We start from the raw sequence: 11,126 nt of genomic DNA, 5'->3' as shown, positions 1-11,126 counted from the left end.
TTTGGTTCTCTGGCTAGTCATTATTTTTGCTTTGGTAACACCGCCATTTAACATTCATTACCACTGACTAACATGATGACCTAAAAAAAATCGTCCTCCTGTGCCACATTTGTCAGGGTGCTTACAACGAGAACACGACTTCATGAGAACATTTCTGTTCAGATTTTACATGAGAGTGGCTCACTATAATTTTCATAGATCTTTCTTTTTTAAGATCATTTGTCTAATCAGATCTATGTCAGGCCTGATAATTTCGATGGCTCCTCTGGCCTCCAGAACTTCATAACTTGACCCTCAGGGTTGACCAGATACTTCCAAAAATTCCACCTTGGTTCCGTTTTTGATGAATCAACAAGAAATCTAAATGCAGGTTCTGCTTCAGATCCTAGAATCTGAATCTTGCGGAAGATGGGAAACGTTACTCCGTAATTTTTTCTCGCAAAAGATTCTAGTTCCTTGCTGGGACGGGGCTCCGATTCTCCAAACTGATTGCACGGGAAAGCCAAGACGCTGAAGTGGAGTGGTCCAAACTCTTTGTGCAGCTCCTTCAGGGCTAATTTTTGTCTGTGAGTTGGCAGTCACTAGCCACGTTTACAACTAGTGCAACTTTGCCTTTAAACTTTTCCAGAGAAACGACGTTTCCTTTTGCATCCTTCACCTCAAAGGCGTAAAAGCTGTTGATTTTCGGTTTTAGAAATTTTAGTTGTAGGAGAAATAACATCACTGTGCATAGAATCATAGACAACAAAACTGCAAAAACCTTTGCTTTGGGCCCGGAACATTTTCATGAGTAAGTTGTAAGAGGCTCCATTTTGGATGATTCTGTCTCTCTGTCTTTCTGGCGAGCACATGCGCCTGATAGCAAAAACCTCTGCAAAAAAAAAAAAAAAAAGAAAAAAGAAAGAGAGGAAAAGAAAAAGGAAAAAGTATATATGCAGTCAGGATCTAAACACGGAGAGGAGGGAATCAGGCCCGCGCCCCACCCCCAAGCTCTCCGTGAAGCCCATGTCCTCTGTGAAGGGCTCTGAGATCAACTTAAGAATAAAAGCCACGTTATATGCAATTCAATGTCATATAAACAAGGTTATGATGATAACGAATAAAAAAAGAAAAAAATAGAAAGAATAAAAGCCAACAAGTGCTGTTAAAATACACTTCCAAGTATGCTTTTCCTGGAGGCTCGAGAGAATCTCCGTGTTCTCTGAGTACTCCCCCCTTCCAGTCCCCCCTCCCCCTGCTACTTGGCCCATGTCCGAAACACACACCCGAGGCTTGCTGAAGGTTTTGTCTGCTGTTTCTACGCAGATTTCAGAGGCGGGAGACTACCTCGAAGCTAGACTGGTTGTCATATCTTGAACTGGGAGCTCGGTTTGCAGAAGGCAAAGAGTGCAAAGCTTGTAGCCACTGGGCATCCTGGAGGGCAGGGTAGGAGAGGAGGGTGGGTAGGAGCGGGCAGGGCCGGGCTCACCGGTTCGTCACCCGGGACAGAGGTACTTGCAATCGGCAGAGTGTGGGCAGCCGAGGTCTGAGCCAAAGACTCTCCTGCCTATGGGGTATTCTTAGTGGCCAGGACAAACCCTTTCCAAAGGGCTAGGACCACAGGCTGCAGCCTGGGTGGACAGTGGCCATTGGCCTCTGTGGGCTGCTGGTCCTGGGACCCCGTCCCTCACTGGCCAGCTCAGCAGGGCCTGGCTCACTTCGCATTTCTGGAGGCTTCAAATGCTGTGGGTGTCCTCCCAGGTCCTCACCTCCCTCTCTGTCACCTCCTCCAACTTCACAGGCCGGCCCAGTACAGGCGGAACCCCAAGACCCAGGAAAACCCGGCATAAGGACACAGGGGCGAGACAGGGCCCTTTCTGTCCTTTTGTGCGACATCCCAGTTTCCTTCTCTCTGGGCTCCAGGCCTCAACCTGAGAAACAGAGGGAGGGTGAGAAATTAACCCCAGAGGGGACGGCCATGCAGCAATCCCTTCTCCACAATCCTCCTGGGATTTTGGGCACGAGTGCACACACCCAGCGTGTTTCACGCTGCCGGGTTCAGGATGTGAAACGCAGTCAGCCACATGGGCGTCCAGCACCTTAACCACCGCGCCACCTGCTGGCCCTCTCAGTCTGATTTTGGTGGCTGTGAAAAATGACCTGGGGCCAGGGGAGGCCTGATAAAAGCCCTCTGAGACCTGGGAGAGGCAGCAACCAGGCCCGGCTGAGCCGTGGGCAGGCCCACCCGCTGCCTGGCTTGTGTGCTCGGCCCACATTGAACGAACAACACCCGCCGGTCCCCATCCTCATCGCCCGGAGAAGAGCATGTGCAGGATCCAAATGCACCCCTGACTGCCTTGGAGAGTCCGCCCTGCCCAGAAGTGGAGAATGTGTGAGATTTTGATCATGAGCAGCCAGGTGCAGGGAACTGCCCCGTGTAGACAGCCGACAGCCTGGGGGAGCATGTCACAGCAGAGGAGCCACTCCTCTGTCCCCGGCTCCCTTCGTGATGGTCCTAGAGGAGGAGGAGTCTGTGGGCCACACTGCCAGGGCCCACTCGACCTTTCAGAGCGGGTGCAGATCCTTGTGAGGGCCCTTCTGGCACAAGGGGCAGGGCCAGGACTTTGGGAACGAGGGTGGAAGCAGGGTGGGGGCTGGACTGAGCTTTGAAGTGGACTTCAGGAGACGGGACAGAGGCCTCCTTTGCTGGCCAGGGAGCAGTTCGGCTCAGTTTGCACGCAGCGTGTGGACTAGGGCTGGGGTCTCCAAGGACGAGTGCTCATGACTATCTCCTGAGATATGATAAGAAAGTTAATTTCTTTTTGAGAGGTTTTTGCTGTAGGGTACATGCGCTCACCAGAGACAGAGAGAGACAGAGAGACAGAAAGTGAGAAATCACCCCCCAGGGGGGATGGCCACGTCGCAATCCCTTCTCCTCCATTCTCCTCTTGGGATCTTTGGCACGCACACCCATGTGCCTAGTGTGAGTTTAAACCACTGGGTCTGGGACTCGAACCACGGTCAACCACACAGGAGTCCAGAAACATAGCCATTATGTCAACTGCTGGTCCCAATTTCTATTTATTTTTATGTAATTGTTTCGCATTTTTCTATTTTTGCCTATTTTACAATATATATTAGTCCAGTAAAATATGCATCTGCAGTTGTAAGGGAGAATGTACGCATATCAGGGGTGACGCGGTCGGAACAGTTTTGTTTTTTCCATTTTTTAATATAGATTTTTACTATAGGGTGCAGGTGCTTGCTGGAGGGATAGAGAGAGACAGAGAGACAGAGAGTGAGAAATCACACCCCCAGCGGGGGTGGCCAAACCACCCTCCATTCTCCTCTGGGATCTTGGGCACGCACACACGTGTCCAATGTGAGTTTTAAGGTGCTGGATCTGGGACTCAAACCACGGTTGACTATGTGGGAGTCCAGTGATGCAATCATTACGCCATCTGCTGGCCCCATGTTTTTCCAATTTTCTATAGGGTGAGTGCAGTCCCCAGAGAAAGAGAAAGTGAGAAATCACCCCGGGGGCATGGCCGTGCCACAGTCCCTTCTCTTCCATTCTCCTCTCGGGATCTTGGGCACGCATGCACACGCACCTGACATGTTTCTCAAGCCGCCGGGAGCAGGACTTGAACTGTGCCGTCAGCCAAATGGGATCCAGCAGCCTACCATCACAGCACGAACTGACTGAGTCAGGAACAGGTTTTTATAAATAATTTATTTAATCTTATTTATCATTTTTTAAAAACTTTGTTCAACAGAGAGAGACAGAGAAATAGACACAGAAGAGAGAGGGACAGTGAGAAAACCAGCCGCCAGGTCCAGGACTCACACCAGAGTCAGCCATGTGGGAGTCCGGTGCCTTAACCACCGTGCCACCTGCTAGTCCCCAGAGACTGCTTTAGTGCTGGGCTTACACTGGCAGGAGCATTTGGAAGCCCAGCCCAGGGGCACAGGTGCCGCTGTTATGGGGCCACAGGAAGGCCCTGGTTTCAGATCTTGGGGCCACCTGAACCCGCTGGCCCTGCCTGAGGGCAAGAGAGTCATCCTGGCTACTTGAAGGCTGGAGGGATTAAATAAATAATTATTTTTAAAAACCTGTTCCTGGAGGGACCAGCAGTTAGTGTAATGGCTATGTCGCTGGACTCCCACGTAGTCGACTGCGGTTCGAGTCCCAGACCCGGTGGCTTAAACTCACGCTAGGCGCGTGTGCGTGCATGCCCAAGATCCCGAGAGGAGAATGGAGGAGAAGGGATTGCGGCGTGGCCATCCCTCCTGGGGGGTGATTTCCTGCTTTCTGTCTCTCTGTCTCTCTCTGTCTGGCGAGCGCACGTGCCCTATAGCAAAAACCTCTCCAAAAAAAAAAACCATTCCTGACTCAGTCAGCACGTGCTCACAACCCTGCAATGCCCCATCAAGGGTACTGCTCCTCTTCTCCTCTCTCCAATCTTACTCTCTCACGTAAGACAAACTAAAAACAAAGAAGAACATTTGGAGATCACTGTATTTAAAGACTTTTTTTCTTGAGAGGTTTTCACAATAGGGAGTGTGCGCTCACCAAAAAGACAGAGAGAGACAGAAAGTGTCACAATCCCTTCTCCAATCTCCTCTCGGGATTTTGGGCATGCACGCACACGCACACACCTGGCATGAATTTAAGCCACTGGGCCTGGGACCCGAACTGCAGTTGACTACATGGGAGTCCAGCGACATAGCCATTATGCCAAATGCTGGTCCCTGTGTTTAGGGCCGTCTTAAAAGGGTTACCAGATGGCACAGTGGTTAAGTCACTAGCCTCCCACATGGCCAACCACAGTCTGAGTCCCCAGGAGGGCCGTGTTGGGGGCTTGGGTATCACTCCAGGCGCAAGTCCAAAATCCCGGGAGGAGAAGGAAGAAGGGGTGCTTCCTCCCTGGCAGGGTGATTTCTCACTTTCCCTCTCACTGTCTCTTGTCTGGTGAGTACAAAAACCTTATTTTTTTAAATGGGAGGAAAGAAAAAGGGCTCCCGATTGGATAGCTTTCTGTCCTCTTGTCGCCCCTGTGTAACTAGCCGAGGTACAGAGCAGTGCGGTGACTCGCTGGGCACACACTGAGTACAGGGACATCCAGACTGTCCGAGTCCTACCCCAGCCATCCCCCCATCTGTCCGTCCAGTCTCCGCCCAGCACCCCTCTGTCTATCACTCAGAGATTCCCGTCCCTCTTGGTGGGGGGCAGGGTCAGCTTCCTAAGCTCCAGGGTCTTTCAGACCCTCCTTCCTCTGCCCTCCCCAGTATTCTGCAGCTGCTTGTCACCCTGGCCTGAATCAAGGCCCTTCCTGGCCGTCTCTCGGGGTCTCACTGGAGCAAGGCTGCTGGACCTAGCTCCGGGTCAGGGCGTGCAGCTCACCAGAGGCACAGTCTGGACCTGCGGTCCGTCCAGAGGCTGTGCTGTGAGCCCTGTGTGGTCACTCCCCTCAGAGCTCGGGTTCCTGAGGACAAGAGTTTTCGTTGTTCGTTTGTTTCAGAGATTTCTCTATAGGGCGTGTGGACTCACCAGAGAGAGAGAAAGCGAGAAATCAACCCCCGGGGGGATGGCCACGCCGCAATCCCTTCTCCTCCATTCGCCTCCCGGGATCTTGGGCACACACGCACACGCGCCTGGCGTGAGTTTAAGCCACCGGGTCCGGGACTCAAGCTGCGGTTGGCTGTGTAGAAGTTCAGCGACATAGCCATCACATCATCTGCTGGTACCAAGAGCTTTATTTTGTGTTGCAATTAAGTCCAATGCAAATTATGCTTCAATCGATCCCAGACAAAAATACAAAGTAAAAAGCAAGGTAAGTTAAGCCAGCCGGGTAGTGTGGTGGTGAAGGTGCTAGATCCCACATGGCTGACTCTGTGGTCTGAGTCCGGGACCCGGCATCCAGAGAAACACACCAGGTGTGTGTGCATGCATGCCCAAAATCCCAAGGGGAGAATGGAGAAGGGATTGTGGTGTGACCCCCGCTGGGGGAGGAGGCTATTTTTCACTCTCTCTCTCTCTGGTGAGCACACAAGCCCTATGGTGAAAATGACAATGAAAAACCAGAACCGTGCTCCCGTCCCCACCTCGCCTCTCAGTGAGCTGTGCCTCCTCCCCTCCAGCCTAGGACCTCCGAGCCGGCGAGGACCCAGCCCATCAACCTGAACCACTACGCGACCAAGAAGAGCGTGGCGGAGAGCATGCTGGACGTGGCCCTCTTCATGTCCAACGCCATGCGGCTGAAGGCCGTGCTGGAGCAGGGCCCAGCCTCGCACTACTATGTCACCCTGGTCACCCTCATCAGCATCTCCCTGCTGCTGCAGGTGGCCATCGGCATCCTCCTGGTGCTCATTGGTGAGCCAGGCCTGCGCCCCCTGGTGGGAAGAGAAGTTCATACGTCCCATGAACCCCCAACCTCGCAGCCACACGCTAACCCAGGCTTGCCCTTCACACCTGCAAACGCTCAAACAACGATTCCTACCCAGCGAGGGCCAGCACCCTGCCCTCTTCCCCGGTATCCCACAGAGCAGGCACTCCACAATACCTGCCAGAGGACTGTCCTCCCCGATTGGTGACCAAGTGCCTTAGAGCCTTTTCACGAGCACTGGGCCCTACCTTGGAGGACCTGGTCAGAGTTCCCAAATCCCAGGTCTGTGGAGCAGCACGTGACGCCCCTTGCACTAGACAGCAAAGTCCTCGATTCCTGTTACAGGGGTCTCTGATGTAGACTCGCTCCTAACCTTTTTTCTTTCTTTTTTCTTTTCTTTTTCTTTTTTTTTTCTTTTTTTTTTTTTTTTTGAGAGGTTTTCGCTATAGGGCGCGTGCGCTCGCCAGACAGACAGAGAGAGACATAGAGACAGAAAGTGAGAAATCACCCCCCGGGGGGATGGTCACGCCGCAATCCCTTCTCCTCCATTCTCCTCTCGGGATCTTGGGCACGCACACGCACGCGCCCGGCGTGAGTTTTAAGCCACTGGGTCCGGGACGCGAACCGCGGTCAACTATGTGGGAGTCCAGCGACATAGCCATTACGCTAACTGCTGGTTCCCGACTCGCTCCTAACCTATCACGAGTGGGTGGCAGGAGGGGAGCTCCGGGCTGCAGCCCCTCTGACCGCCTCCCACCCCCCTCCGCAGCACGGCTGAACCTGAATGAGGTGGAGAAGCAGTGGCGACTAAACCAGCTCAACAATGCGGCCACCACCTTGGTGTTCATCACTGTCGTCATCAACGTGTTCATCACGGCCTTCGGTGCCCATAAGACAGGGCTCCTGGCTGCCCGGGCCACTGGGACCCACCTCTGAACATACCTGGGACTAGGTGAGGGAGAGGGTCGGCAGTCCCCAGCCTGAGGGCTCTCCAGGTGGCCCTGCTCGGTTAGATTTTTGTACACTCACCAGAGACAGAGAGGGAAAGTGAGAAGTCAACCCCAGAGGACATGGCTACACCACAATCCCTTCTCCATTCTCCCCTTGGGATTTTGGGCGCTCACGTACACACACCGGTCGGCAGTCCCCAGCCTGAGGGCTCTCCAGGTGGCCCTGCTCGGTTAGATTTTTGTACACTCACCAGAGACAGAGAGGGAAAGTGAGAAGTCAACCCCAGAGGACATGGCTACACCACAATCCCTTCTCCATTCTCCCCTTGGGATTTTGGGCGCTCACGTACACACACCGGTCGGCAGTCCCCAGCCTGAGGGCTCTCCAGGTGGCCCTGCTCGGTTAGATTTTTGTACACTCACCAGAGACAGAGAGGGAAAGTGAGAAGTCAACCCCAGAGGACATGGCTACACCACAATCCCTTCTCCATTCTCCCCTTGGGATTTTGGGCGCTCACGTACACACACCGGTCGGCAGTCCCCAGCCTGAGGGCTCTCCAGGTGGCCCTGCTCGGTTAGATTTTTGTACACTCACCAGAGACAGAGAGGGAAAGTGAGAAGTCAACCCCAGAGGACATGGCTACACCACAATCCCTTCTCCATTCTCCCCTTGGGATTTTGGGCGCTCACGTACACACACCGGTCGGCAGTCCCCAGCCTGAGGGCTCTCCAGGTGGCCCTGCTCGGTTAGATTTTTGTACACTCACCAGAGACAGAGAGGGAAAGTGAGAAGTCAACCCCAGAGGACATGGCTACACCACAATCCCTTCTCCATTCTCCCCTTGGGATTTTGGGCGCTCACGTACACACACCGGTCGGCAGTCCCCAGCCTGAGGGCTCTCCAGGTGGCCCTGCTCGGTTAGATTTTTGTACACTCACCAGAGACAGAGAGGGAAAGTGAGAAGTCAACCCCAGAGGACATGGCTACACCACAATCCCTTCTCCATTCTCCCCTTGGGATTTTGGGCGCTCACGTACACACACCGGTCGGCAGTCCCCAGCCTGAGGGCTCTCCAGGTGGCCCTGCTCGGTTAGATTTTTGTACACTCACCAGAGACAGAGAGGGAAAGTGAGAAGTCAACCCCAGAGGACATGGCTACACCACAATCCCTTCTCCATTCTCCCCTTGGGATTTTGGGCGCTCACGTACACACACCGGTCGGCAGTCCCCAGCCTGAGGGCTCTCCAGGTGGCCCTGCTCGGTTAGATTTTTGTACACTCACCAGAGACAGAGAGGGAAAGTGAGAAGTCAACCCCAGAGGACATGGCTACACCACAATCCCTTCTCCATTCTCCCCTTGGGATTTTGGGCGCTCACGTACACACACCGGTCGGCAGTCCCCAGCCTGAGGGCTCTCCAGGTGGCCCTGCTCGGTTAGATTTTTGTACACTCACCAGAGACAGAGAGGGAAAGTGAGAAGTCAACCCCAGAGGACATGGCTACACCACAATCCCTTCTCCATTCTCCCCTTGGGATTTTGGGCGCTCACGTACACACACCGGTCGGCAGTCCCCAGCCTGAGGGCTCTCCAGGTGGCCCTGCTCGGTTAGATTTTTGTACACTCACCAGAGACAGAGAGGGAAAGTGAGAAGTCAACCCCAGAGGACATGGCTACACCACAATCCCTTCTCCATTCTCCCCTTGGGATTTTGGGCGCTCACGTACACACACCGGTCGGCAGTCCCCAGCCTGAGGGCTCTCCAGGTGGCCCTGCTCGGTTAGATTTTTGTACACTCACCAGAGACAGAGAGGGAAAGTGAGAAGTCAACCCCAGAGGACATGGCTACACCACAATCCCTTCTCCATTCTCCCCTTGGGATTTTGGGCGCTCACGTACACACACCGGTCGGCAGTCCCCAGCCTGAGGGCTCTCCAGGTGGCCCTGCTCGGTTAGATTTTTGTACACTCACCAGAGACAGAGAGGGAAAGTGAGAAGTCAACCCCAGAGGACATGGCTACACCACAATCCCTTCTCTGTTCTCCTCTTGGGATTGTGGGCATGCACCTGCTGTTGCAGGTGGCCCTTGGCATCCTCCTGGCATGCACACGCACCTGGCATGATTTTCAGGCCACCAGGTCCAGGACTAGAACTGTGGCGTAGACCATGTGGGATCCAGCTGCCTTAACCACACACCACCTGCTGGCCCAAGGCTCAGATTCTTCCGTGGCCTAGAATGTGTGGGAGGCAAGGTGGTCAGTGGCTGACTCTGCCCCTCTGGCAAAAAGAGAGATGCAGACGTGGGATTTCTGCTTGGCATCGTCTAGCAGTCCTTGCCACTCAGACCACGGGCCACAGACCAATGGTATCCACAAAAAAACCAGGAGCAGGGCCAGCAGGTGGCATAATGGTTAAGGTGCTGGATTCCCACATGGCTGACTATGGTTCGAGTCCCAGATCTGGTGGCCTGAAACTCACACTGGGTGTGTATGCATGCCTGCCCAAAATCCCAGGAGGAGAAGAAAGAAGGGATTGCAGTGTGGCCATCCTCCTGGGGGTGATTTCTCACCTTCCCTCTCGTTGTCTTTCTCCTCTCCAGTGAGGACACATGCCCTATGGCAAAAACTTTACAAACAAAATCCACGAAACACTGAAGCTTGCTGGAGATGCAGTATTGCAGGCCCGCAGCAGCCCCGCATCTAGAAAGATGGCCAGGTGGCTCACATGCGCATCCAAGCTGGGGAGCACTGGCGCCCCCACTGCCTCTCTGCTTCCCCACAGGTGCCGGTCACGCTGCCTCTGCCAGCTCGCTCCCTGACCTGTCAGGCTGGCGGGCAGTCCTGGGACAGCGTCCAAGAGGGCCTCAGAGCTGCCGTGCCCCCAACCCACAGCACCTGGGCCAAGATGTGATGTTCTACTGGCCTAAGCGAATTCCACGCTGGGCTGAGCCCGAGCTCGGACATCTGGCTGGCCTCTCCTCCCCAGCAGCAGCTCCTACACGGAAGGCTTGACCGCCTGAGGCCGGGTCAGCAGCTGCAGGGCTCAGCTCTGACTCCGCCCCTCCCTCCCTCTGCCCAGGCCTCAGCTTGCTTTCTGTAGGACAGAATTATCCCCATTATAAAGGTTCTGCAAATCCAGTTTGCGTCCCTCTGTCTTTGGTCCAGAAGACCTGAACTCCAGCCTGGTCGCCATCTGTGTCCAGGAGGGGGCTCCAGGTCCCAGGTCACTCCTTCTCCGGAGTGTCCCTCTCTGAATCAGCCTTCCTGGCCCCAGATGCCTCGGGCTGATCGCCACCTGCTCCATCGACTGCAAGTTAGTCAGCCCGGGATCAGCGCAGACGCACGCAGTCCCTCCCACAACCACAGGTGCGTCCTAGCTTCTCACGGTCAGCTTGCCCACTGTTCTTTTTCTCTTTTCAGAGAGATTTTTGCTACAGGGCACGTGTACTCACCAGAGACAGGCAGAAAGGGAAAAAATACTGCCTGGGGGAGGACGGCCATGCCACAATCCCTTCTCCATTCTCTTCTCGGGATTTTGGGCACACACACACACACACACACACACGCACACACCTAATGTGAGTTTCAAGCCACCAGGTCTGGGTTTTTTCTCTTTTCAGAGAGATTTTTGCTACAGGGCACGTGTACTCACCAGAGACAGGCAGAAAGGGAAAAAATACTGCCTGGGGGAGGACGGCCATGCCACAATCCCTTCTCCATTCTCTTCTCGGGATTTTGGGCACACACACACACACACACACACACGCACACACCTAATGTGAGTTTCAAGCCACCAGGTCTGGGTTTGAAACC

General features: G+C 54.2%; 1 protein-coding gene and 1 pseudogene across 2 annotated transcripts in view; one reads left to right on the top strand and one right to left on the bottom strand.

Annotated features, from left to right (window-relative positions):
- The window catches only part of NINJ2 (ninjurin 2), a 130,495-nt gene extending 120,049 nt beyond the window's left edge, over positions 1 to 10,446 (top strand). The window contains exons 2-4 of one of the 2 annotated variants that reach the window (XM_006163222.2): positions 6,121 to 6,352; positions 7,135 to 7,317; positions 10,096 to 10,446. In XM_006163222.2, the coding sequence (XP_006163284.1) occupies positions 6,121 to 6,352; positions 7,135 to 7,301 (399 nt within the window). In that variant the 3' untranslated portion in view covers positions 7,302 to 7,317; positions 10,096 to 10,446. The other variant, XM_006163223.1, reaches the window with a different exon arrangement.
- On the bottom strand, positions 193 to 811 carry LOC102496367 (putative glutathione peroxidase 8; annotated as a pseudogene).
- Positions 10,447 to 11,126: the final 680 nt, after the last annotated feature.

Source organism: Tupaia chinensis, unplaced genomic scaffold, assembly GCF_000334495.1.
Source record: "Tupaia chinensis unplaced genomic scaffold, TupChi_1.0 Scaffold141530_1, whole genome shotgun sequence".
Classification (NCBI taxonomy): Eukaryota; Metazoa; Chordata; class Mammalia; order Scandentia; family Tupaiidae; genus Tupaia; species Tupaia belangeri.
The sequence above is the reverse complement of the archived record's forward strand: the minus strand, read 5'-3'. Positions and strand labels throughout refer to the sequence as shown.